General features: G+C 48.6%; 8 protein-coding genes across 8 annotated transcripts; 4 read left to right on the top strand and 4 right to left on the bottom strand.

The window, feature by feature from the left end:
- Window positions 1-188: 188 nt before the first annotated feature.
- Window positions 189-2242, bottom strand: PGRI_019680 (Major facilitator superfamily domain, general substrate transporter; the record flags this gene model as incomplete). The annotated part of the gene is made up of 8 exons (XM_040789681.1): window positions 189-465; window positions 524-770; window positions 827-983; window positions 1036-1285; window positions 1342-1732; window positions 1787-1914; window positions 1982-2037; window positions 2099-2242. 8 exons carry the CDS (start codon window positions 2240-2242, stop codon window positions 189-191), a joined length of 1650 nt encoding a protein of 549 aa, XP_040646634.1.
- A 407-nt stretch (window positions 2243-2649) lies between these two features.
- On the top strand, window positions 2650-3984 carry PGRI_019690 (alpha/beta hydrolase; the record flags this gene model as incomplete). The annotated part of the gene is made up of 5 exons (XM_040789682.1): window positions 2650-2851; window positions 2916-3041; window positions 3111-3265; window positions 3323-3617; window positions 3680-3984. 5 exons carry the CDS (start codon window positions 2650-2652, stop codon window positions 3982-3984), a joined length of 1083 nt encoding a protein of 360 aa, XP_040646635.1.
- Window positions 3985-8905: 4921 nt separating this feature from the next.
- Window positions 8906-10810, bottom strand: gpi16 (GPI-anchored transamidase subunit GPI16; the record flags this gene model as incomplete). The annotated part of the gene is made up of 3 exons (XM_040789683.1): window positions 8906-9936; window positions 9990-10384; window positions 10440-10810. The coding sequence occupies 3 exons, from the start codon at window positions 10808-10810 to the stop codon at window positions 8906-8908; spliced, it is 1797 nt and encodes a 598-aa protein (XP_040646636.1).
- Window positions 10811-11150: 340 nt separating this feature from the next.
- On the top strand, window positions 11151-12162 carry PGRI_019710 (LUC7 domain-containing protein; the record flags this gene model as incomplete). Its single annotated transcript, XM_040789684.1, has 3 exons — window positions 11151-11193; window positions 11286-11617; window positions 11689-12162. The coding sequence occupies 3 exons, from the start codon at window positions 11151-11153 to the stop codon at window positions 12160-12162; spliced, it is 849 nt and encodes a 282-aa protein (XP_040646637.1).
- Window positions 12163-14894: 2732 nt separating this feature from the next.
- Window positions 14895-17511, bottom strand: PGRI_019720 (uncharacterized protein; the record flags this gene model as incomplete). The annotated part of the gene is made up of 3 exons (XM_040789685.1): window positions 14895-16676; window positions 16737-17389; window positions 17505-17511. 3 exons carry the CDS (start codon window positions 17509-17511, stop codon window positions 14895-14897), a joined length of 2442 nt encoding a protein of 813 aa, XP_040646638.1.
- A 720-nt stretch (window positions 17512-18231) lies between these two features.
- On the top strand, window positions 18232-18981 carry PGRI_019730 (uncharacterized protein; the record flags this gene model as incomplete). Its single annotated transcript, XM_040789686.1, has 1 exon — window positions 18232-18981. One exon carries the CDS (start codon window positions 18232-18234, stop codon window positions 18979-18981), a length of 750 nt encoding a protein of 249 aa, XP_040646639.1.
- A 163-nt stretch (window positions 18982-19144) lies between these two features.
- PGRI_019740 (uncharacterized protein) lies at window positions 19145-20893 on the bottom strand (the record flags this gene model as incomplete). The annotated part of the gene is made up of 2 exons (XM_040789687.1): window positions 19145-20766; window positions 20824-20893. The coding sequence occupies 2 exons, from the start codon at window positions 20891-20893 to the stop codon at window positions 19145-19147; spliced, it is 1692 nt and encodes a 563-aa protein (XP_040646640.1).
- A 277-nt stretch (window positions 20894-21170) lies between these two features.
- pre9 (proteasome core particle subunit alpha 3) lies at window positions 21171-22145 on the top strand (the record flags this gene model as incomplete). The annotated part of the gene is made up of 4 exons (XM_040789688.1): window positions 21171-21194; window positions 21256-21440; window positions 21523-21941; window positions 22006-22145. 4 exons carry the CDS (start codon window positions 21171-21173, stop codon window positions 22143-22145), a joined length of 768 nt encoding a protein of 255 aa, XP_040646641.1.
- Between the last annotated feature and the right edge of the window lie 4133 nt (window positions 22146-26278).

Consider the following 26278-nt stretch of genomic DNA (forward strand, 5'->3'; position numbering starts at 1 on the left):
TCACGAAATTGCTAGTAAATAATACGTAAAAGTACGTAGTAGACGCGACAATGTATAGATAAGAGCTAGGGGAGCTATATATCCCAGGAAACTATCTACTTGGATTGAACGTGTGATCGAAGGAAAATAGACGTAAGAACGTTATATGGAAATAAATTGATTACGTAGGCTAATTAAACAGACGGCTTCTATGCTTCACTATGCTTGCCATAATCAGCAACGTGTGTAACATTTTGCCCGCTTCCTTCAACAGGAACTCCATCAAGTCCTGGGATAATCGGTTCATCTAAGTCACTCTTTCTGAAGCAAATGTAGAACAAACATCCCGCCACGAATCCCACAATTGCGAGAGATCCATACATCCAAACGAGTTTTGGATCTTCCGACACTGGGCTGAGACCGATGCAGATCGCTGCCGCAATGCCGATCATAAGCCAGAAGAGTGCGGAGATAAATGATCGCAGGCTGAAATAATTTATGGTTAGTTTGGGGTGGACTGTATTACAGGGGGCGGTTGACTCACTTTTTTGGAGCATGCGTGAAGGCAAGTTCTAAGCCAGTTACAATAACAAAGGCTTCGGAAAATGCGACAAAGATATATGCAGGAGCTTGAATCCACACATGGATGCTCTTTTCTGGGGAAATATAAATGTAATGCTGTAGCACACTGGCGTAGACCATGGAGATCGAGACTAGAAGGAAACCGGCGAAGATTCGACGGACTGGGCTGAAGTTGATGTTGAACTTGCGAAGGAGTGGATAAAGGCCCACTATTGATAGATTGATTAGCGTCAGTTCCTTTTGGTATCACCAGGTCAATACTCACAGTCAAGAAGTGGAATAAAGATACACAAGGCGATCGGATCAAGATTTTGCAGCAGATCGTTGGGCGTTCCATGCAACGCCATTTGTCCAGCTTGGGAGATAAGATTGTTCCAAATCTGGACCCAGCAAACAAAATAGAATGGGAAGAATACAAACATCTATAATCGGTGTAAGTATAACTCAGTGCAGAGATATTGGACTTCGACTTACTCTGCAACTTCTAAAGCCTCGGCGGACGTCCGAGACGTACTGGTCCGTGTAGCGCGGTGAAGACGCAAATGCGTACTTGCTTAACCGACCGGAAGCCTGTAGAGCTGATGGCTTTGCATTATCAAAATTCTTTTCCTGTCGAGCAATGTTCATGACTTTGCACGCATCTATAATGGCAGATCCCTGCGGAGGAATCTTGACGTATCGCTTCTGGCCGGACAAGAAGACAACACCCGATAGAATAATTGCACTGGAAGGTATTAGCAGGTGTAATATGGAACAAATAAGTGCCTTAGCCCAACGTACATCAATGGAATCAAATATGCAAGCCAGAAAGAGTGATGTGCCTCAACATTGACGGTAATCAAGGGAGAGAGGGCGCCGACATTGACGACCCAGTAGAACCACATGAAAAGTCGTTGCACTGTCAGTTCTGGATCAACAACTACCCGCTCGCCTGATTTGAGTGTCTTCAGGACCGGCTGTGCATTTTGGTATTGCTCGGCGCACATGGGAGTCACGTTGGCCTTGATTCCACCTGTTCCTAGGCCAATGATGACCATCGCAGCAACCAATCCTCCAAAGCCAGCATCACTCTTGAGACCAGCTGGTGTCGCGGTGGCAACCAGGACGGTCAACCCAACAATATAAATTCCCAGAGAGATTGTGATAGCTTTGAATTTCCCGACATATTGATCTAATAGAGTGTCAGCAAAGACGATGCTAGATCCAGTTGTAATGTGTATCTTACCTGCAACAATCGCGCCGAGAATAGTGGAGGCATATGCCCAAAATTTAAAGAAGTTTCCAAGCGCGGATGCGGTTGATTGTCCTCTGCCTAGTGCACCAGGCAGATCTGAGCTAGGATCATAGGGGTTACTGGGTAAAAGGAAATAGTTAGACATCTATTGTAAAGTGTTCACCTCGTTTCGGATACTCAACATACTTGATATAATTTTGCATAGGACCGCTGAGGCCGAAATAAGTGAACCGTTCGCCAAGCTAATATATAAACGTTAGTGGACAAGCTCGAGGGCCACCACGTGGAGGTGGGGTAACATACCTCGACAACAAGAATTAATAGTGCAATACGTGGAAACTTGTCAGGAATGCGTCGGAGTCCAGCATGGAGACCAGTAGGAGATTGGTCAACTTTCCCTAGTTCCTGTTCTGAATCTCTGCGGTTATCGACTGAGACAGAATCCATCTCGGCGGATATATGAAGTAAGATGTAAAGCAATGTGTGAGAAAAATAACTTTTCTCTACGGCATGTCAAATGCGAGGAAGGGCGTTTTAATTTAACCAATTCAGTCGAGGGTTCGATAGCCGGAACAAATCCGGGGTGCATGGCCCACATGGGACCCGCAGATAGGAAGACCCCCACTCCAACGCCTATCGCTGAGATCGGAGCCGATAATGTGGCCGATGCCGCCAACCGGAGTCCTCCGTTAGATCCGAGGCGTATCGAAGGGCAAGTGACTAAATTTATTAACACTGTCGCGTTCTTTTGCCTTGATTGAATTTAAGCGTTCGCTTAAGATTGACTATTTACCATCTTTTGCTTCGACAATTCCTCTTTATCGCAAACCTAATCGCTCCTGTGAGAGATAACGATGGCCAGTACACAAACCGCAGTGGTAGAAGAGAAGAAGGGGCGCTTGTCTATACCAGACAAACTCTTGAAAGGATTGGATCCTGAATGGGTAGAGCTATGGGAAAAGCATGGCAGCTCCATGGTGAGAGCCGACGAGCTCTCTCTTGAAGAATATCGCAAAAGTCCCGCTACATACAGCTTCACCTACCCAACATGCCCTGGTAAGTTATGATCTTTGCTCATTGAATTGAAATATCTGCGAACTAAGTACTGACTACGACCAAGGTCCATCCGTTTTCCATGTTGAGGACATAGAAATCCCGGTCACCCAACCAGCTGGGAAGATCATTATCAGGGTCTATACGCCAGAAGGACCAGGACCATTCCCTGTTCATTTGAACTTCCATGGAGGTACGCATACTATAGCACCGCACATACGCTCTCCAATGTAAATTTGTGATTCTAATTCATACATTCTAGGTGGTTGGGTCCTTGGAAATCTGAATTCTGAAGCTGCTTGGTGCCGGCACATGTGCAACAAGGCCCAAATTAAAGTAATTGATGTCGACTACCGATTGGCCCCAGAGTTCCCCTATCCTACCAGCATTTACGATTCATGGGATGCTGTGAAATGGGTAAGCACAAGGCCCAATGTCATTTGACTTTCCTTCGCTAACATATAATTTCGGTAGACAATTGCCAATGCCTCTAGAATCAATGTTGATCCATCAAGTGTGTCTATCGGAGGTCTCTCGGCTGGAGGTCAGATGACTGCAGTGATGGCGCATTTCGCCCGCGACGAGGGAATTGATCTGAAGCTTCAGTTGATCATCGTTCCGGCGACAGATATGCGCTACTGTCTAAGAACCCGAGAGCTGAATGAGACCACATGTCCCTACGAAAGTGTGTTATTATACCACGATGCCCCTTGGGGACCACTAGGCAGAGAGCAATGGTTCCTGAAGTATTGGCTCGGTGATGATGACGGTAAGTTTTTGCTTTCTCTATTTCCCTTTACAATGCCATTGGATGTACTAATACCTTTCTAGCTACGCAAGAAAGGATTTTGACAAAAGAGTGGATCTGCACACCTGTACTAGCTCCTTCATTCAAAAACCTTGCGAAGGCACACATCATTACAGCAGAGTTCGACCTTGAGCGAGATGAGGGAGAGCATTATGGTCAGCTTATGCAAGAGGCTGGAAACGATGTCACAATGAAGAGATACCCAGGCGTGCCACATGCATTTGGGCACTTCAACCACCCCGAAAGGGGACTGTCGCAGAGCTTTGTGTATATCGAAGATACCAGTCGACTCCTACGACAGGTGCACTTCGGCAAGAGTGAAGAGTAAAGGGGAAATATAGACACAAAATAGGAGATACAAAAAGCTATCAAAGAAATTACTCAAAAGGCCGCTCAAAGGATCACCGAAAAGACATCACAAGGCCGCTTCTGCGGACAACTATTTCTGTACTACTTAATTTGGTAAAGTGTAGTGGCACTCTCAGCTAGGTCATTTGCTCGAAATGCGAGACTCACCCACTGGCGGCTTTCAAGACTGGATTGATCTGACGATCTAGACACTTTAGCTCACACCGCTAAGCCATTGACTAACAAGAGATTGACAACCATCTTCTTGACCGCTATCTGAATTGATACCATCGTCACCTTCATCGTCAGAGCTTTCAATATCAATCCAGGAATGTTGATACAAAGGTTTTTCGTTGGCTGGGTACCCTGTGGATCTAAGCCAACCGAAAATTCCGCGAGTTGCAGCCTCCGAAGCTACCTGGGAAATCGAGTTTGAGCCATTTTGTATCGGGTAGTAGTTTTCCTTATGATCATGTGTTAGGGATTCTCCACCGAATTCCGTCAGAGATATGCCGGGGTCTTCAAGCGTTTCTCCATTCGCTAGATTCCAGTTCCAAGTTTTGTACTTCAAATAGTGACAACAGCAAGCGGCATGTTGCTGTACTTCAAGTTCAGTATCAAGAAGCCGAGTTTCTCCAAACGGTTTCCACGGATAAAGGGGGGGTCTAGTATATCCATCACAGGCCGTGATAAATAGCAACCGACACTCGTCTTCCCTGCGGATCGTTTGACCATCATTATTACCAGGTTCCACTGTTATGAAAGATTGGTGCGTTCCTGTCCAAGCCGCTGCATTCAATTCCACTGTAAGCCCGATCCGGATACCGCGTAATATAGGGATTGCTAGTCCCACCACAGTCGCACCGAGCCAAAGGCTAGCTAATCTGGGCTGTCGATATCCAAGGACTTTGGCGAGCGTAAGAGACTGTTTGCCCTCGATCAAAGGGTTTGTTATCGCAAATATAGGATCGAGCCAAGCGCTGACAAGATTGCATTCAACCTCTCCGTTGAAGAAGGTACTGGAAAGTAAAGGTCGCATACCCCGGACATTACAACTCAGCGTCATATAACGGGAAAGAGATCCCGAGTATTCCTTCACTAGATTCAATGACTTTTGTGACAGAGACGACGGTCCATAGTGCGAGGCTGATTTCGGGACAGGGAGCGAAATGGAACCTCCGCTAACCAACGGAATGCAAAGCGCAGCAACTAGGGCCACCGAACACTGCCCGTAGAGTCGGTGATGAGAGCAAAACCTGGCCAGATATTCCAAAGCAACACCAGACGTCGGCGGTCCTTCCTTAGAACTTGGATACCCTCCTTTTATCACTACGTCGGCTTTATCGGAGAGAATAACAGACCAAGGTGAGCGGTATGTTTTCTTTTTGTAATCTGTTGTTATTTCCCAGCCTCCGCCAGGGCACAATATAGCACCCCACCAAGCTGCTTCGGCAGCTTCAACATCGTGTCCTATATCAATTTTGATTGTATCACAGTGACTGAAGCGAGGTTCAAACTGACTGGCCTGGTCCATAAAGTTGCTATTGCATTGGTGTCCCGAGGCGTGCTTCAGAGATTCTGCCCATCGTGCAGAAAGGATATAAGCCCACGCAAGGAACAAAATGCTAATATAATTTCCCTCGTCATGATTTAAGATGCCATCAACACCAGGCCATTCTTGCAGGGGGGCGGATTCTGATATATCCACTGTCAGCGGGCTTGGGACGGCGAGCAGAATATCTAAAGAGATTGTTTTTGGATCAAGGCAGCATTGCCCATATGAAGTAGTCCAAGTCGATTGTCCAGAAATCAAGAGACCAGATTGTCCCTTGTGTGAATCTCTTTCTACATAAGTAAATGGAAGTTCAGCATCTTCGGAAATCAATCCATATCCAAGGAAAGACGGTGTTCTCTCGAGAAGCGATTTCAGATCCATGGAAGAAGGTGGGAGACGAGGGTTTTTATGAGCATTCGTTAGGTGGGACGACCATTTATCATAGCTTTCGGAAAAAAGACGGTCAAATCTTTCTTTGCTTGGACGAATGGCATCATCCATATCAGACTCAGACTATGTAGTTGAGTCTAAGGCACTGCTGCTAGGAATCCAGCGGAGTACTTGACAGCCGAGTTCGAATAGAAGATACCTAGGGATTTCGGTACTTATGAATTCCGATCATCAATGAGTAAAACGATACACGAAGGTAATGATTTGGATGCATTCGAGTAACAAAAATAGCAACAGGTACTACATATGTAGCAAATTCTGGGGGAAGGGCCTGGGGGAGGTTCAAGGGATGTGTACGGTATGTAATATTTCAAGCTAACAGTAACAAACCGTATTAAATACAGCCCCAGACATAATCACGTGGCATTCACGTGGCATGTGGGGCTACCGGCATCGGGTCGTTTGGCCGCGTCCTACATCCTTAGTGGACATCCTGCCTTTCGCACCTTAGGGTTTACCGGCTAAGACATGTATTCATGACAGCATCTTCAATACAAGGATGTCAGGCAGAGCTCGCAGGTACATGAGTAAGCGAGACCGCGCATGTGATTCTTGTCGCATTAGGAAGGCAGCTTGTCGCATTGATCGAGCACCTCCTTGTTATCTTTGCACACTTCACGGGAAAGAATGCACATTCCAACAGCCCACATCAAGGCCACGGCAGACTTTACCCGAGGTGGTCAGCTCGCAGAGTCCCCAGCAAGCTCAAATAAACTTACGCCCGGACCCACATGGGGTCTCACCAGTTAGTGACCCTGTCCACTACAATATCTTGATGTCGATTGATGGTGATGGGGTAGATCATTCAGTTCCCACGGCACCTGGAGGGTTTCATGATTTCTTCGATGGATCCGGAGTATCATTATCCGCTGGCTTTGGAGATGGCACATGGCCAACTGGATTTAGTCCAGGCAGCTTTATCTATCCATCCCCTGGGCTGCCCGGGACTGGTCATTCGGAGGATGGAGGCTCATCACAGGCTGCATGTCTGCCTCTGCTTATGCAGGAGACTGGCTCATCGGTGTGCCTTGATACTCAAGGTGTAATGACACCACAATTGCTCGGCAGTAGTGGTGATATGGACCCTTTGCTGATGAGCCGTTATCAATATGACACATCTGGGGCTTTTCATTTCAAAAATCTCAATATCCAATCTGTATCGTCTGGGACTGATCCAACGCAGTTTTTACTGTCAAAGCCATCAATATTTGCTGCCAACAGGGAGGAAAACGGATGCAATGACGTGTCTACGTTTGAATTGAGACAGGAACTCGAATCCTTGGTACCGGGAGATATTGGTTTCAGACTGATCAACCTGTTTGAGAGGATTGTCGCACCGGATTACCCAATACTTGGTCCACCAGGCCAATTAAATCCGAGCACCAGCCCACCATACCTCCTTGCGAGCGTATACCTAATAGTCGAACCCTTCACTAAATTTGACGAAAGACTATGCATTGATCTCGCATATGATAAGCCATCAGGCGTGGCACTATACGAGATTATCAACAAAGCACTTCGGTACGAGATACATGCACCGAAACTTTGTGTTGTACAGACAATGCTTCTTTTGGCCATCCGACCCTATCCAAATCCAATTGTATTGGATAGTGGCTTCAAATGGTCCCAACTTGCTACTCTTATTGCTTGCGCTCACACACTTGGACTACATTTGGATCCAAAGTCATGGCGAATACCTCCATGGCAAATTGCCCAGCGACGTTGTCTGTCTTATTTCATTTATTCGACAGACAAGTGGCTTGCATTGAGCCTTGGTCGGCCACCTCTACTGCATTATGACAACTGGCTCGTGACAAGTCCTAGTCAAGAAGATCGTCCTGTCAGTGGATTTGACCCTTTGGTCTGGACGAACATCATGAAGCGAGCGGAACTCGACTCCCTGCTTGATCGTGTTCTAACTCTATTATAGTAAGTCAATCCGTATGTCTATTATCTCACCGTTATCCGCAACTTACCACTATTAGCTCTCCTCGTGCCAATAATACCATTTGTACCGATTACAAGAAGACCATCGCATTGACTAGTTCACTCCTTGAAGAACTCTTCTCATGGCACAGACCGGCATCTACATCATCGACCGATTTCAGGTCAAATCAAGACAGACCACTCGGACTAGAAAGAACACTCGAAATGAACTACCATTATATTCATCTGAGTATTTGCAGAGCTATATTGAAGCCATTCCTACAGCCAACTGTCGAAAACTTGAACGAGGCCGAATATATACTAGCCCGTGAGCAGGCTCGGATCCGAGCAGAAACGTGCATTTCAGCAGCAGCAGAGTTTATTCACGAGCTGCGGCCAGAGGACCTTGAGGCTCTGTGGCCGGCCTGGAGTGCTACTGCATTCTCATCCATCTGTTTCCAGATTTTGCACATGGCTGTCAGCTCTGTTGATAGGAGCGAGGCAGATAAATGGGTCAGTTGTCTGCTCAAAGTGCGCCGGGATATGCGCCTGAAGGCTGATATTCTGCCTTGTCTTCATCTTGGCCTTCTGCGGATTGACTCCATATTCTGGAAGGGAATTAATAATGTGTTGCATTTAGAAGAGCATGTTCGACAAGCATTTGTGTCGAGTTCAAGTATTGGTCGGCCTCTTGGTATAGCAGGTCCAGCTAAGTGATCATGCGTGGATCGATATGTACTATTATATTCCGAATATATAATGAAAGTTGAGGCAGTTTTATGAACAGCCTCTTAGGTGCATCGATTGTAAAGTCTGCGATATTAACTAGTCCAATTTGACCTCAGAGCCACACAGGGCCTAACGTTCTACGTGAAATATGGCAGTAGACAAGGTTACGCATTTTACAAGGCTCTTGTGTGGCCATGAATCGATAAATATTGTAATTGTAATTAATATATTCAGATGAGAACTACTCCACTTTGGTACCCTTGCCACGGAGTCGATCACGAATAGTCACTAATTTCCCCAGTATCCGGGCTTTGATAGTCTGGGCTCCAAGAGCGGCAGCTTCATCCAGAGAGACAACTCGTCGAACCAGGATGTTGAAGATAGTTCCGAAAGCAAGTGCAATCACGGTACTAGTGAGAATGATCACATTGTATGGCATGCTGAAATCCGGGGTTGGGAGTTGAAGCAGCAGACTCGTAGACCGAATGTAGATTGGCGCATTGTGTGCCCGATCCACGATCCGAATTACCGCAGGTGCAACGTTGAACCCTCGATTAGCATCCGGTGGATACTCGGTATACCGAAGAATGGCTTTCTCGAAATCGTAAGTCAACGTGACTGTTGATGCCGCGGGGACAGACAAAGCCAGTTCTAATTGTGTTCCACGCTCACGATCAATAGCGGGGCGGTAGTACGTCTCTTTGACAATTTCAGAGGTTGGGACCTCGCGCAGGACTCCGTCGAGCCCTGTGATTGTTGCGCGCAAAGTATGTATATATGGCCGCAAGAACCACGGAAGAGACTCGAAGTAGATGAAATCAACTGCGCTGGTGTTGGACGGATTGCCAAAGATAATGCGCATTCCACCGCGCTCCTGGCCGTGACCAACGATAGTTCGCTCTGCGTGCAAAACAGGCTCGTCCAAAGGAACTTCGGTGTTCACTGGCTGCTGTGGAATCGAAAGATCAAAGGGAGCTGATGGTGCCAACTTGAAACACCGCGTAAAGCCATCATCTTTCTTGATTTCAACAGCCTCCTCGGGTATGAAGACACCCCGTTCGTGGGGCACCCGAAGGCAGACACTTGGGTCGCTAGATCCATCGATATCTGCGAGAGGACAAACACCATTTAGGCTTCGCCCGAAGACTTCTGTGAGACTCCACGCCTTGTCGTTCGTCTTTTCCAGCGGGTAGCAGGTATCATCCGAAGTATAAGGTTTGGAAGTATCACAGACCAGCTGCTCATTGGGCACAGGTCGAGGAATTGGGTTTGCTAGATGGATATTAGCAATCTTGAGCCAGAATATACCGGTGAAAAATACGCACAACGATAGCGCTTGGACCGGTCAATATCTAACACCATGTCCACGGTTTGCTCGATCTGAACCACGCATTCTCCATCCGCAGAGCAGACCGGCTGGATATCCACTGACATACTCTGCCATGCGGCATCGAACAATTTGTGGCCGTCAAATAGTGAGGAGATTCCAGCCTTGCCTTTGCAAGGAAGCAGCTTCAAGAAAGGGGTCAAATTCTCTGTGCAAACTACCTCTCCAGGAAGTGTTCCATGCAAAAGGTGTAGTTGATCGGCAGCCGAGTGGTCCCCAGCTGGTTCAAAAGAAACCACAGGTCGAGTGGTCCGGGTCGAGTCCACGAAGTTCAGCGAGGCGCAGAACAGGCCAGAGAGGGACTGCGTCAGGGTAATCCATTTGGCAAAAGCCCTAATAAAGTCAGAATTGTGTGGCTTTCATGATATATTTCAGGTGTGGAGCATACTCTTCGTCACCTGGCGCATCGATCCACGCCCAAAGCTCGACACCAGTGCCTCCTTCTTTACTGCCGTTCCATGGTCGTGGACCCCAGCTTTCAGCGTCCCATCTTCCCGTGGTAAAGCGGAGGTGTAATTCTTTCGTATGAGCGTGCTGAAGAATCTGACCAAGCGCGCGGGGCAAATATCTAAAATGCTGTTGGTCGAATGATTGTTGTGATGTATTGCTTCGGAAGTTAAAAGAAGCTAGTAGGGAGGACTGCGGGAGTGGTTGTAAGAGGAGGTGCTCGTGATAGTCCGGCGACGCAAAGGCAGATGAGCTCCATAATGTGAGAATGAGTGCGACGAAAGGGAGTGATAATAGTGAAAGGACCGTCATGACTTCATGCTTGCCGGAGCTCGGTCTTCGTCCATGCGATTATCACGGGTCAATTGGCAGGGAGCGCTCTGACGAAGTGAGGGTCATATACTAGCAGTGGCCCCAGAAATTAAGACCTAATTAATCACCAAGTCAACAGAAAAGCTCCGCATTAAAAGAAAGATAAAAGCCAAACTCCAAAACCCCCGAGATGTCCATCTGGTCTGTTGACTGCGGAGACTCACCGCCTTCCTTGGCGGTAAAAGCATCAAAATGGAAAGACTTCGTCGTTTGCCGCCAATCTGCCCGTTGACACAATTTCTCTTTTCTTTCCTTTACAGCCTAGTGCATCACTATCACCATGGCAGCTGAACAGAGAAAGCTGCTTGAGCAGCTCATGGGAGGTATGTCACGCTTTCTGCAGCTCTCAAAATATCCAAGCTCCAGCCCATCCCGACTAGTCTGCAAATATAGCTAACATTGCTTCTGTATATAGCTGATCAGCTCATTGGCACTGGCGCACAGGGTCGCAATTCCCAACTCCCAATCACAGACAGCAAAGTTTGCCGATCCTACCTTGTTGGCACCTGCCCGCACGACCTGTTCACCAACACCAAGCAAGACCTCGGACCTTGCCCCAAGGTGCACAATGAGGGCTTGAAGGCAGAATACGATGCTGCACCTGCCTCCGAGAAAGCGAAATGGGGGTTCGAATTTGATTACCAGCGCGACATGCAGAAGTACATTGACGACTGTGACCGCCGAATCGACACTGCGCAACGCCGATTGGAAAAGACCCCAGATGAGATTCGGCAGACAAACGACTTGGTATGCCTAGCTTTACTTCTATATTCAGTTCCCAGTGAAGGGAAGTCACATGAGCTTTACTAATTTTATAGCTCAAACAAATCGCCGATCTGTCCAACACAATCAACTCCGGTCTACAAGAAGTCTCGATCCTCGCCGAGACAGGCTCTGTCGCACTAGCACTCAATGAAATGCAAAAAGTCAATACTTCCAAGTACCAGAAGGAAAGTCTTGAGCGCGATCTCAAGAGCCTTCAAGATACCTCTGGTCCATCTGGCCACCAGAAGCTGCAGGTCTGTGACGTTTGCGGTGCTTACTTGTCTCGTCTTGACAACGATCGCCGTTTGGCGGATCACTTCTTCGGAAAGATGCACATGGGATACTCTGACATGCGCAAGAACTGCAAGAAGCTGAGCAGTGAGCTGAAGGGCCGGGCTCCCCCAGTTCGTCACCATGAAGAAGATGATAACCCTTACACTTCTGGTGGTCGCCCCGGTGCTGGTCGAGGTCGCTATGGCGGTGGTGGTGGCGGCGGTTATCGACGCCGTGGAGGTGGTAGATGGTGATTCCCTTGTCTTCGCTTCATTCTTGACGACTCGGGCTCTAGGCCCGTTGCATAGCGCAGGCGTTTTTTACTTATTATCTCATGTATGATCCTAAGAGGACGGTTAGGGAGGTCATAGGATAAGTGCTCAATATCCATTTCATTTTTCGTGCTTCTTGTCGATGTATTCCTGAAACCCCCTTAAAGTGCAATAATCGTGTATAGTAGTTATACGTTATCATTCCCCTCATACGATGGCATATCTCGGGGTTTTTTCCTCCGCATTGCTCGACGGTTGCCAGCTCCGGGGGCATTAAAAGAAAGTTCTCATCAACATCGCCGAGAGCTCCTTCTACAGCTTGGAGAGCAGACCTCCAGGTGGTCTGCACGGGAAGGGTGACAGAAAATTCGTTGTGTTTGCAATTCACAGAGTCAGCAAGCTAACGACGCACATCCCTCGGACGTAGTGTTCTGATTCCCCATGGTCAACCTAAGAGGTAGAATTCGTCAGCTCTCTGTTCTTCAGATGGAAGGCAAGAAGCCCTGATACCGATTGAGTGTCAAAGTCTGGATTCATCGGGATCTGGGAGGATGCTTAAATATACAATGCCTCGCGTGTGCCTCGCGTGAATAATTATATACAGTCACAACTTTGCAGAGGGTTCCTATCAAGTTGTTAGTATGTCAGTGGCACAACTAGTGCACCACTTACCTGCCTGCCAGTCACTTTTCGCCGTATCCTCGCTCTGTCTCATCGATTTTTTTTGGTATCGATACTCTGTTGAGAGTTTTGAAGATCACGATCATTTTCTTCATCGTCATTGCTGGAATTGCTAGAATCAATAGAGCTGCTAGAATTAATTATCAGTATTGTGCTAGTTGATAGAGCGGGACCAGTTGGAAGATATACATCAGAATGTGCAACTGGGAAGGATATCTGCAGGTACCTTACCTCGGTGGTGCTGTGTATTTATGAAGTAATATCTTATGAAAAAAAAATATTGGCCCAGAATGGCGCATTCAAAGGTGAAAAGCCAAACATTGAACAACAAGAATAGTCGGCCGTATAAGCGGCGTCGTGATGTCCTTTTGGTGGCTGAAAGATTCGGTGGCCTTTTAAGTGGTCTTTCGAGTGGTCTTTTGAGTGGGTTTTTGCGTGGTCTTCTTGGATACCATTCTGTTTGGATCTCTTGTCAGTTTTATCGTTCGACAGTAAAAGAAGGTGGAAATGGATGTGTGAAATAGTCTTCTCTGCTAACCTTTGAACAAAAGCTCCTCCAGGAGGAGATGAAGCCCTGCGCGGCTTCGTTATCAAGAATGCCGCATGCGGTTAGAAATTTTGTTGTATGGTTCGCAAATGGATTCATTGCGGTTTGATATCAAATGTGTAGGATTTTATGTAGCGATGGTGTTGAGTCTTGGTGTTGGTAGGTTCTACATTGGGAAATTACTTCTAGCAGGTGCAATCCTGTTCTTTCAATTTCTGATCTACTTATTAATTAATGAGAAGCGTACACCCGCAAAGGTACAAAGTCTACAAAGAGATGGACGATTTAACTCGGAATGGACGTAATGGTGACAACCATCTCGATCACTAAGCCCAGCATGTAGACCTCGGGATCTTTAAAAATATCACTTAAGTGATTTTCTAGAGGATTCACTGATACGTTTCTTCGAACTTAACATTCAAACCCATTCTATACTTATGCAGATATATATTAGAATACCACACAACAACCCTTTGCTCGAAAACACCCTTGAGATGAGGTCCAATTATACTGATTCCAATGATCCACAGCAGGAAGAAATCGAGTTGGAAAAGTCAGGAGATATATGTGCTCTCCAAAAACATCGATTGTCGCTATGGTTCAACTACGACAATAAGGACTGGAAGCTCGACTTTCTGAGGGTACTTTTCATAACAGAAATTCGGCTGCGGGAGAACACCCAGCGGGAGATGATGTTAAGGGAGAAATTGCAAAAGCTTGAGGAAGATCCTATCGATAAAGCGGCTGAGATCAAGGAGTTACGAGACAAGATTCAAACATCGTCGGAGCGATATTGGTGGAAAGAACGATTTTGGTGGGTGGTTAGGGCATCATTCAGTGAAAGTCCGTTCACGAGAGGCATCGACTTTTGGCGTTCTCAGCCAAAATGGTATATGCATCGTGTGCTTGTTGAAGACTGTGCTCGGATGGGAAGATGCTGCGGAAGAACTTGTGGATGTTGTTCAAACCGCGAGAATATGGGACGAAAGCTTGCTGCTGGTCATTGTACTGCTGAATGTTCTTGTTGTGAGAAAGCTCGAGGATTTCAATTCAGCCCTAAGCGGAAGGCAAGACTTCGAGAGTGGCCCGACCCGAAGAAGGATTTTGTGCATTATCGCCGGATCAGGAATATCTCTTTGTTAGGGGTGACAGGTGGAATTTATGGAAATCCACTGGATGAGATACAAGGCTGATAATATGTGATAAATGCGGAATGGCCGTTTGCTTGAATGGGACTAGCTACGTAGACACAGCATGGAATAAACAAGGAATGAAATAAGAACCCTACAGGTTTCATTTTGAGTAGAGAACTAGAGACATAAATTCGAAAAACATTTGGTGGGTATTCCACTTTCCTTAAAAACAAAAAACCTTTTCCCGTCCTTGGGGATTTCAATCCCGAACACCAGAGCATTGCGCAGCCTTGTAAAAGGAAATACAAATGGGATAAACTGTACAAAAAGAAAACTGGCTATCATGGGCCCTATCACACACCATGCTGGGGCACGTGGCCGTTTGCTTGGGTCTCAAATAAGGCCTGCATCAAAGTATCGTAATGAGCAGCTGCGGCAGGTTGACGGACAAGAATGTCACGAACGACACTCAGCTGCGCCATGTCCACGTTAGGTGCAATCTTCAGAAGTTGCTGAATGGCTGGGGCATCAACTTGTGGGCCGAGGACTTGCACCGCAGCAGGGAGACCAGTCAGAGCAGGCTGGTGTTGAGGGGTGGCCTGCACAGGGGCCTGTTGGCCGTATGGTGCGGGGTTGGGGTTGAATCCACCGAAGTGGGATGGAGGAGTCGGCGCAACTCCAGCGCTGAACTGAGGTTGCTGGGGGGTCGCAGCGACTGCGGGGCTTGCAGAGACAGGTGGCTCCTGGCTAGCCTGGTGAGATGGCGGTTGGACAGATGAAGGGTTGGATTCGCCAGTCTTGACGACGAAAATGATAAGGAGCAAGCGTTGAGTAATGGGTCCCTCCAGTGAGATGTTCTCCAGCAGCTCAATGAACTCAGGCATTGTCGTGGTGCCGATCTCCATCGGGACAATGTAGGTGTCTTTGACCGCGGACAGCGGGTGCTTTCCAATGACGCCATAACGACCGCGACTATGGAAGTAGTCAAACATTTTGTCGAAGCCTGCTCGATCCGTAGGTTGGTCAGGGCTGCTGACTGCTATCACAGACACATCGGTGGACTTGCTGAACTGAAGGCCGCAGAGATAATCAGTTGCCCGTCGGATGTCGATACGACCATCAACAACCAACGTGGAAGGTGCCAGTTGGCTCCATGGGATTCGGCCACTCAAGTCGGCACCTCCCACATGTTTCGCGGACGAAGAGAATTCTCCAATTGGGGGCATTGTTACATTGCCACGCCAGATGGTGCCGTCGTCGTCGAAGTCTTTGGGCGAATAGGGAGGTGAATAGGGTTCCTCGTCGCGCAATAACTGATCAATCTCAGCATCTGCTTGGACCCTACCACTAGGCAGTGGCTCATAGATGGTGGGAGCCACTTCGGGGAAGACGTGGTCATGGTGTGCACCCTCAGGTGATAGACCCCGAACATATCCATCTGTCTCTGTCTTTGATTGCTGCTGTCCCATCGGGCTGGTCGGGCTTTTGTGCATTGGACTGCCGTCATCGCCCACCACGCGGCGAGGTCCACGGGAGAAGACAGACTCGTTCGCGCCATGGTGTTCATCTTCAATCAACTCCTCTCCTTTATGAGTGCGTCGGATGCGAGGACCTTGTTCCTGGACAATGGTGTGGTGCCTGTCTGCTTCTCGCTTGATCTCCGCGTCTTTCTGCTGCAGTTCTTTGCTGGCCATCTCCGCAGATGTCATCTGCGCCAGCGACTTAGGGGGCAGACTACCTATGAGCAGACGATCTCGCAGAGAAGCATTCTTCTTTACATTGAACATGATCGACCGTAATTGCGCCTTATATGATTCATTAGGCTCGCCTGACCGTCCGCAGATAATCTCATACATGGCATCCTCAATGGATAGAGCAAGTTGCTGTGCCATGTCCTCCGCTGACTGGTTCTCACGCAAAGTAAAGGAGCCTGCTTTTAGGGCTGCAGAAACCTGGTCTACGAACAACTTGATGAGATGTGTGGCCACAGTCTTGCGGGCAGGAATCAGCTCATCCAAGGCACCAGTGGCAGGTGTCTCGGGGGTAGGATCTGCCTTGATTTTGGGTCCAGTTGCCTCCGTAACAGCTGCTGGGGTAGCCTGTGGGGATACCCGTTGTTGCTTGACCTGTGGTCCCTAATAGATCAACGAGTTAGCATTTTGAAGGTCATGATTGAGTGGGATGACAGTATTTACATTTTCTGCCTCCACTGTCTCTTCAAGTTTGCGCTTGTGGGTGCTGGACCGCCGAGAATCAACATGGCCATTCTTCTCCGGTTCGACTGAAACGGACACGGCGGGTGTAGGGGAACCGCCAGGACCGGGTGTAGTGGATGGCGCAGTACGAGCTGGTGTGCTAGCATCGGTCCGGCTCTCACTTGGTCTTCCTTTGCGGCCCCCCTTCTTACCCTTTTTCCGCTTGGACTTCTTCTCCTCGGCCTCCTGGCGACGCTTCTCAGCAAGCTCTTCCCAGGGTTTCTCGCCTGCGTTGATCTTTGCCAAGAGCTTTGTGTGATTTTCCGGGCGACATTGTTCGCAATAGTATTGATCTGGTTCTTGGCCTTTCGTAAATGTGAGGCCCATACAGTCGTTGTGTTGCCACGCAGAGCATTGATCACAGCAGATCATGTCGCGCTCCACGTCCTCCTCCTCTTCGTATTCACCGCAGATGCATCGGATTATCTCTTCTTCGCCTCCCTCGCCTTCACTGGGACCGGGTGTGGGTTCGGCAGACAACTTCGCGCTCTTTTCCTTTGGGCTTTTGCTCTTTCCTTTTTTCGCAGGATCATCTGGGAGCTCGAGGTTCTTGTGTTGGCCTTTGGTGGCTCGGCCGGAGCGTCGGGGTTCGTCTATTCTCACTGTTAGCATGTATTCTGATAGATGGTCTGCAACCCCGGACTTGGGGGGTGGCCTGCCACTCTCAAGTGATCGGATAGCAATGTGCGGTGGTGTACGAAAGCTTACCGGCCATGATAATGGTGATTTGGCGCGTACTACAGCGCGTGACAGGATAATAGGTCTCTTCACTTGCTCGAAATTCGGGTGTTACCCCAGGTTGACAAAAGTCTCTACAAGCTCAAGGCGCTAATGTAATACACAAGAAGACGGCACAACAGCGTCACTGTCTAGCCCACAGTTTTGCTTGATCGAATAAAAGAACCGATCCAGACTCTGCGCAATATTTCTTGGACTGGCACGCGGTGGCGAGGAACGCGCTCAAGCGGGTGTTATGGTGGACTGTGCAATCCCTTGCTGCGCGTTAAATCGACACTTGGCGCTAAGCGGGGTCGCGTGAGATGAGTTGAGCTCAAATCACGCACTTTGGAGTCAGAAATGGCACTAAATGTTTTGGGTTGAGATTGGAGCAGTATTTGCTCGACGATCAAGTGGCGAAAGCAATAACGCCAAAGATGGATGGTAAAAGATAGAGAAGAGATGCGATGCGCGCGGTGTGAGGAGAAGAGAGATGAATAAGTGGCTTGGCTTCCGTCTTTGTCATTCACCTAAAAGCACGTGATATTTGTCACCAGCCACATGTTCGCGGCGAAATGCTCTTGAGCGAATCTTAAGATTGAGCTTCTCCAGGTTCCCCACTCTACATCACAGTCTCTTTTATTTCCACCAGTTTTATTCTGAACTCATTTCAAGTATTACATCTCCTACCATACAAACGCCTAGCAACTTAGAGAATATGGCCGACGTCCGATCGCTCCTCCGCAACGAATTAGCTTCCCGCAAGGGCACATCTCAACCAAATGCGACAGGAAATCGCGTCACCAAAAAGCGCAAGGTTGACAGTGGAGATGGAGTAATGCGAAAGAAAATCCGCGCCGCTGAACTAGATGCATTACAGTCTACCTCCGGTGCAATAAGCACCGATCAAACCCCAGAGCAACAAGGTTTGGGGCGAGTCGGGGATGATGTCGCTGCCCCAGAGCCTCCACTTGAGGACGAACAAGAGGTTGTTGAGCCAGCCGCAGACCTCGCAGAAGAACCCAATACGCAGCCGCCCCAAGACCCATCCACGCCTATTGACGAAGAGGCATGGGCAGCATTTGAACGCGAAGTCGCCGCGCAGGATGAGGAGCCACATGCACCAGCCGCTGTTACAGCCGAGGCTACGATTTCTGCAGCACCAATGACAGCTGCAGAAATCGCTGCCCAGCAAGAGAGAGCTAAGGCGTCGTCAGTCCGCACTCGTGAGTCAGAGTTGGAAGGGGAGCGAGAGGATGCAGCACGGCTTTTGGAGGAAGAGTTTGATGAGATGGATCAGTTGGAAGAGCGGGTGCGAAGGCTCAAACAAAAACGCGAAGAGCTGCGGAAAGCCCGCGCGGAAGATCAAACACAGGATGAGCCGATGGATTCTGGCGCATTGGAGCAGGATGAGAGTGAGAGTGAAGATGATGATGATGAGGATTGGGATGATTGGAGATTTAAATGATTGACGAATCGTCTACGTGTGAACGGAAATGATTTCCCTCATCTACAGTGATACCCTCAGGAACCGAATGGCATTGGCATAAGCAAATTGCCTTTTGATGTACAATATGAACTCGGCTGTCCTTATTCGACAAAAGTGACGTGTAATACTTAGTGACTAACTATTATTGACTCAACTTCTGTTCCTCATTTGATGCCTGATCAACATCCATGTGGCTCAGTAGTCCGTCCTTGTTCACACGCATTGCCTGTTCAATCTCTGCCTCGCCTTCTCGGAGGAGATGCTTGCCACGCAGAAGATCTCCTCGCTGTCTCCGCTTCTCTTCTTCCACCCGCTTCTCTCGGTCTGCAAGGGCCCTCTCGCGTTTCTCTCGTTCAACACGTTTTCGGTCGGCTTCTTCTAGCTCTTCCGCGGTCATCTGTACCTCTGGCGCCGGAGGCAGAGTAGATATGTATGCCTCTATCAACGGATTTCGAACCTCGGGCGCGAGTCCGATATATCGAACATCGGTGATGATCATATTGGGCAAAGCTTCCAAATTCGACGATCGATGCAACAGGTCTAGAGGAACAGATTTGAGCAGGGCAGACAGGTCTGACTTGCGAGTGCTTTCGGGTTGCTTGAGACGCGAGATATGGTCCCGGTAGAACTTCTCGCGATCTTTGTCTCCAAGCTGGGAGTCCTTCATTTCCGGCTCTTTCCTATACTTGCGCTTGAATTCCGGCCAGTAGAGCTTCGGGGTGGCATGTTCTTGCAAAAATGCTAGATACCTGATGCGCGGGTCGGTCTTCTCCTGCTTTGCTTTCTGCTCTTTCACATATTGGATCCGGTCCCGGCTCCAATTGGAAAAGATCTCTCGTCGTGTCTTCATGTTCGAGGGCGCGGTATACCGGGTATCTTCAATGATGCGGCCTTCTTCAATGACGTTTTCCCAGGTCGTGAATGGGTTTATTTGGAAGTCATCCAGTAAGTCGCGGAAGAGTGCCTCAGCGTCGGCCTCCGTCAGCGGCAGGCCCTCTGCACCCTCTTCCCAGTCTTCTTCCCCCACACCATATTCCCCGGGATCCAGTCCATAGTCTTCGCCCATGGCCGCTAGTTGATATGCCATATCTTCTTCGTTGAATTCCAGCGGTTGATCCTTAGCACCCTCACTTTCGGCTCGTGCACGCTTTGATGGTTGACCCTCTTCTCCCTCGCTGTCTGTAACCTCGACCTCTTCGTATTCGTCGTCGTAGTCTGGATGTTCCTCTTCCTGTAGTGTCGCCTGGGGCTCCAGACGGCCATCCTCTGGCGCAGGGGATACCTTTTTGGCTGGCACTTCGAGTTCACCTCGTTCTTTTCTTTCCTTCTTTTCACGCTCGAGACGGTCAAATTCCACCACGCCCTTCAAAACTTGCTCGGGAAATTTCCAAAAACTTTCGTTTGTTTCTGGATTGTGCACGAATCTCCTGCCAAGCTTGGTCTTTACTAGTAGCCACGGGGCGCAGTCAGGAATATGATGCTTCGCTTTTGGGCGATCTTCGGGTTCTCTTCGTCCACGATCATGATAACCTCTCCCACCGCGAAATCCTCCGCGGCCGCGAGAGTTTTGTGGCGGGCCAAATTGCGCTGGCCCAGGGCCAAAGCCTGCCGGTCCATAGGGTGTTGAAGAAAACGCAGGTAACGTCTCGGGGTTGTACGTTGCTGCTGGGGTGTCGGCAGCGGCCTGAATGGGCTGAGGAGCTGTTTCTTGAGGGCGAGTGTATGTCGACTGTTTTGTTGAAGAATTATAATAGTATAAATGACCTGGTTTGATAGTTAGAACAGCCAGAACTTTTCACTCAAACCCTGCGCAAGACCTACCTGTGGGCGCTCGATGCTGTGTCCACCCCGAAGGCAAAGGGGGAGGAGGGGTGTATGTTGATCTGAGCATGGTGATCGAGATGAATCGATTGAAATGCAAAGCAATGGGTAGATCGGCTTTGTAGTCCGTCCTTGCGGGTCGAAGTGGTGAAATCGTCGCAACGAAGCTTTGGTGTGGTGAAGTGGTCCGAGCTTGGCGGATGACAGAGGACGCGCCAGGGCGAGTTGCCTGGAGCTTCTACGTCTTCATCACTGACCTTCCCCATCTCGAACCGCCTTTCTCAAACAATCAACCCTCACCTATAGCCAATTTCCGAGTTTTTGTTGTTTTATTTTATTCATACACGATGTCTCGGAGATACGATTCGAGGGTTTGTGCACACCGTCATTCCTTTTGTGCAGCTCCAGCTAACCTATGACGCTGTTGGACAGACCACCATCTTCTCCCCAGAGGGTCGACTCTACCAGGTTGAATATGCGCTTGAGGCTATTTCCCATGCCGGCACAGCCCTTGGTATCTTAGCCAAGGATGGAATTGTCCTCGCTGCCGAGAGGAAGGTGACCAGCAAGCTGCTGGAGCAGGATACCTCCGCTGAGAAGCTCTACACAATCAACGAGTACGCCACCCCCCTATTGTTTTGAATCAAATAGTTAGATTTACTGTGTTTAGTATTGTGATAAGTTGCTAATATCTTTCAGTAACATGATTTGCGCCGTTGCGGGTATGAACGCCGATGCCAACATTCTGATCAACTATGCTCGCCAGAACGCCCAACGCTACCTCCTCACGTACAACGAAGACATCCCATGTGAACAGCTTGTCCGTAGACTGTGTGATCTGAAGCAAGGATATACCCAACACGGCGGTCTACGTCCCTTCGGTGTCTCCTTCATCTATGCTGGGTACGATCACCTCCGTCAGTTCCAGTTGTACCAGAGCAATCCCAGTGGAAATTACGGAGGTTGGAAAGCGACGAGCGTTGGTGCAAACAACGCAAGCGCGCAGAGTCTCCTCAAGCAAGATTACAAGGAGGATTGCGATTTGAAGGAGGCTTGTGCTATGGCTGTCAAGGTGCTGAGCAAGACTATGGACTCCACAAAGCTCAGCAGTGAGAAGAGTGAGTTTTTCGGGTATCATTTTTGCATTGTGTTTCATCATACTAACGTTTCTACCTTATGTAGTCGAGTTCGCAACAGTGGGCAAGACCAAGGATGGCAAGATCTACCACCACCTATGGACTGCGGATGAAATTGATGCCCTTCTGCGGGAACAAGGGCTGGCCAAGGTTGATGACGAGCCCGAGGCTGGTGACATTAAATAGATTAAAACCTCTCTTGTTCTTTTTCCGTTTCAGATACTCGAATCCAATACTTTGACCATAATCAGCTGCTTGCAATATACTAGCATCAGTCCAGGTCCAATTTGGACATTGATCTTTTATCTGTAATCTCTCGCGCGTGCTTTTGTTTATGGCTGCATCTGGTGTTGTTCTCTTGTGACGTGGCATGCACATCGGCCCAGTCTCAGCGCTCTCCTTCAGTTCTGCATTCCAATTTGACGCTGTTTGTTTTGAAGATGTTGAAGCAGACAGGTACACGTAGGCTGAAGAGACGTGGGCGTTGCTTAGGGACATGCAAGCTAGCCAGCAGAAGTAAATTCTCCGATTATAGCACCATGATATATAGTGCCTAGCTCGCCGTTCTGTGGCCTTTAGTTCAAACCCTCTTTTCGCTTTCTTTCTCTGTCAATGTCATCAACACTTACTAAAACTGTCATCACTTTACCTAGATTGCATGAAATCATTGTTTCAGAGCCGGATTGAATATTTGCAATGTTGGAGTTGCCCACAGGTACAACATATAGAGCAAGGGAAGTGGAACCTAAGCCCACTTAGCCCTGGATTCTTCTCACAACAATAACCAACAGAACAGCTTCCACTTTCCTTCACCTATTTCCTAGCTTACTCAGGACGTTTCTTCTTTGTGACAGGTCTCATCTCATTAGGTTATCTAAGCAGAGAAGAATCACGTGCGGGGATGTGATGAGGGGCATTTTGTTCCACACTATGTGCCCTCACTCTGACAACAGAGAACCAGACACCACTGCTCCCGTTTCAAGGATTGTCTTAATTCTGAATGGCCATTGATATTCGTCAGGCCTCAATAGCTTTTTTTTTGTCTGGTTGCAGCAGGTGCCACTCCTTGTCCTGTGGGACTCAATCTGTCTCAGCGAACCGCTCACCCAGGAACCAGGGCGCTTATAACATGGCTAGTCCCCATTGACATTTTTTTTCGGAACCTAACAGCCTATCAACAGAAAGAAATATGGAGTCTGAACCAATTAAATTTCTCATCAATCTTTTCAAAGGTGATATGGTTCTTCCATCACCTTGCAGAAACTCGATTCGGACTTGATGTCACGGACAAATGGTGAAACATGAAACTCGCTGCAAATACCCCTAAAAGAAACAGTGGCAGACAAGCAAAAAAACCACAGGGCGATTGGCCATGAAGGACCCGAAACAACTCAAACACAATTCCTGTTCGCCTGTCCAACAAAAAAGAAAAAAAAGAAAAAAAAGAACCAAAGAAAACACCGGTTTTGTAAATCCAAGCCAATCCTATCTCAGGAGAGTGCTCCTTCGGTCGTCCCGCTCCCGTTGCAGGGAGCGGATCTCTTTCTCCAAGTCCATAATGAGTTTGTGAGACCGATCCATTGAGGCAACAAGGTTGGCACCCTCTCGCTTCCACCGGTCCAAACGGTCGACTTCAGCACTACGCCGGCGATATTTGGTTTCGATTTTCTCGCAGAGACGACAGTTGGTCTTCTCGTTCTCTGTCATATTGACGAGCCTCATACCGCATGTCTCGCCGGTGCGATATTCATAGTTGCATCGGTGAGCAAAGCTAGTCCAGCTCCAGTCTCCACACGCAAATCTCTTTTGGTTGTAAAAGCACATGCCTATCAGATCTGTCAGTGCTGCTCAATCTGCAAGTACGACATAACCCACTTGCTCACGGCTCTCCGTCTTTGTTTCAGATTGAATGCTGAGGTTCTATTGGTTGCACCTGACAGTACACCCGCGCTTGTCGGGTTTGATAGGCCGGCTTTTCTCTGCGTTTTCAAAGGACGCGGAAGAGCTCAACAAATTTGAAACAAATTTCGAATGAATCTGTTTTGTGAAGAAGATCTATTGGCCTGGCTTGAAGATTGCAACTTGAATTATGAAACCGGAGTGGATGATTGAGAACTTCACGGTATCCTGGGGGCATTAACAGGCTTATTTATGTTTCGGACGAAGTTGCTATGCCACGGTTTTATTCTCCCATGTTTGCCTCGTCCCACTGTTGATCGACGTTTGTCAGTGCCCGATGGCTTATCATCCGTGGTTCCAGTCCGTGGATTTCGCATCGCACCTGCCTGACGGTTGATCCGGTTGGCTGTGAGCAGTTCTCCAAGCAGTGGAGACGGTATGATGGCTATGGTATCTCGAATGGAGCCACTATGAACAACCGGTTGCTTCATGGATGCATGCAACCCTCAGCCGTGGCGATTCACTCCTCATGGTGATGTACGATGGGTCGAAAATCCCTCAACTCTTGCCTGCAATGCTCTACTTTCCAGATTCGACTACTGCAATTATGCCGTCGCCATCTGCCTCTCCCCGCTTTCATGTGGATGCTGTTCGCATGGACTCGCACTCCTGTGATTCTCTTGCGTTTTGCATGCCTGATCCTGCATGGGTCGAGTCGGTCTCGGCACTTGCTAGCTGTCGTATTGATGCAATAATCAGGCTCTCATGCCCAGGGATAACCCTGGCTCTATGCAAGAGAAAAGCTACTGCCTTCACGAATGTGATGGGACTCTGCACGCCACTTGTGACTCCACCACAATGGGTTGTTCTATCTTGATACGATTTTTCGGCAGCTGCAATTATTGATTGGCTCAATGCCTCATCTATCATGAGCACTGACACGGGATTTTGACCGAACGCCATGCTTTAATCACAGAAGTATCTATCCGATATTGCTGTCTGTGTGATTGCGTACGCATGCACATCCCGATTTATTACCTTAACTCCTCTTCATCGCCCTTACGTCCCCTGCATTTGGGTAATAATGGAAATCCATATTGGGTCTCAGCATGTGGTTGCAACCAGCCCCTGTCGTCTTGTGTTATTCTTGCCGAGTCTTACTCGCCAGTCTATCAAAATTTAGACTCGACCGTCGTTCCATCTCTGCCGCACCTTTCCGGTCCGTTGCTTTCAGCCAATAACCCTCCCTTTAGTGACAATGGTAGGGCCTCTGAGGCTCTGTCATTGGCACCCTGGCTCAAGGACACGGCCCACGCAATTGAAATTTCTTGTGCCAGGCCCAAAAATTAGGGATGCAGGCCAGATAGATCCATTTTCGTTCAGCTGATCTCTCACTCCTGCAAAGAGGGATCCTGCATTTGCCCCCGCCCATGTGTGTGTTCATCATCATCCACTTGCTTCTTTTGGCGGAAATGATAGGACCGGATTGATGTACGGCGCTCGCCGCAGACACGAACCGTGACACTGTCCACATATTGCTGAACCATATGCAGCTGTACCAAAGCTCAGAGACTCTGACGTGGCACGTTGCTTCTGGCTTTCTGCGTCAATTCCGGGTAGCCAGGGCTGGGTCGAGAGCCGTGGGTCGCCGTTTAGGGATCCTATGCAAGCTCCACCGTGGACCCAGATGCCATTTACATTAATGAGAATGACGAAATATGACTGATTGCCAATATGGAATGGAGAATCCTGCAGACTTCTGTGCTTGCCGTTTTGCCTGATTGTTCTGGACAATTAACCAATCCGCCAAGTGATCGTCGGGGAATGCCGCTCAATCACGCCCAGAATTGGACCCAGGAAGATGATCCATGAAGATGTTGTGTTGGCAACTGGCATCCCTGATTATGGCTCATAATCTCGAAATGGCCGTCGCTCTCAGTGGATCTATCGTTTACTGCGGCGAACTGGTTGCATCCAGTCCCAAAAAAACTCTCGAATCAACTTGTGAAGCCCCCTGCTCTTGCCTCTCGCTCCGTCTTACCACCGAAATTCAGTCGCCCATCCTTAGTGTACCAATCTTTCACCTGGCAAGGATCAGCCCGAGCGTGGGAAAAGCATGGTTATTGTTTCTGCCCAACAAGCGAAGTTGCCGGGTGAAATACTAGAGCATTTTCGATCTGGTTAGAGCTACCGCAGGCCAGTTTTGAGTGCTATCAACCGGGGAAACCCGTGCCTTAACGTTGAAATTGAATTCCGGGACCCGCATACAGGCTCCCACAGCGCCGGGCTCTTCTGATCCCGTGATCTGAAAGTGAACGGAGGCTCCCGCACCTTACACACGCCTGCCTTTGACCGGCGACAAATCGTTGAGGGCAACGCTACCTTCGGTGTTGGACAGGAAAAAGCCAACTGCCTACATT

This window comes from Penicillium griseofulvum, assembly GCF_001561935.1.
Source record: "Penicillium griseofulvum strain PG3 chromosome Unknown contig_80, whole genome shotgun sequence".
In the NCBI taxonomy this organism is placed as follows: domain Eukaryota; kingdom Fungi; phylum Ascomycota; class Eurotiomycetes; order Eurotiales; family Aspergillaceae; genus Penicillium; species Penicillium griseofulvum.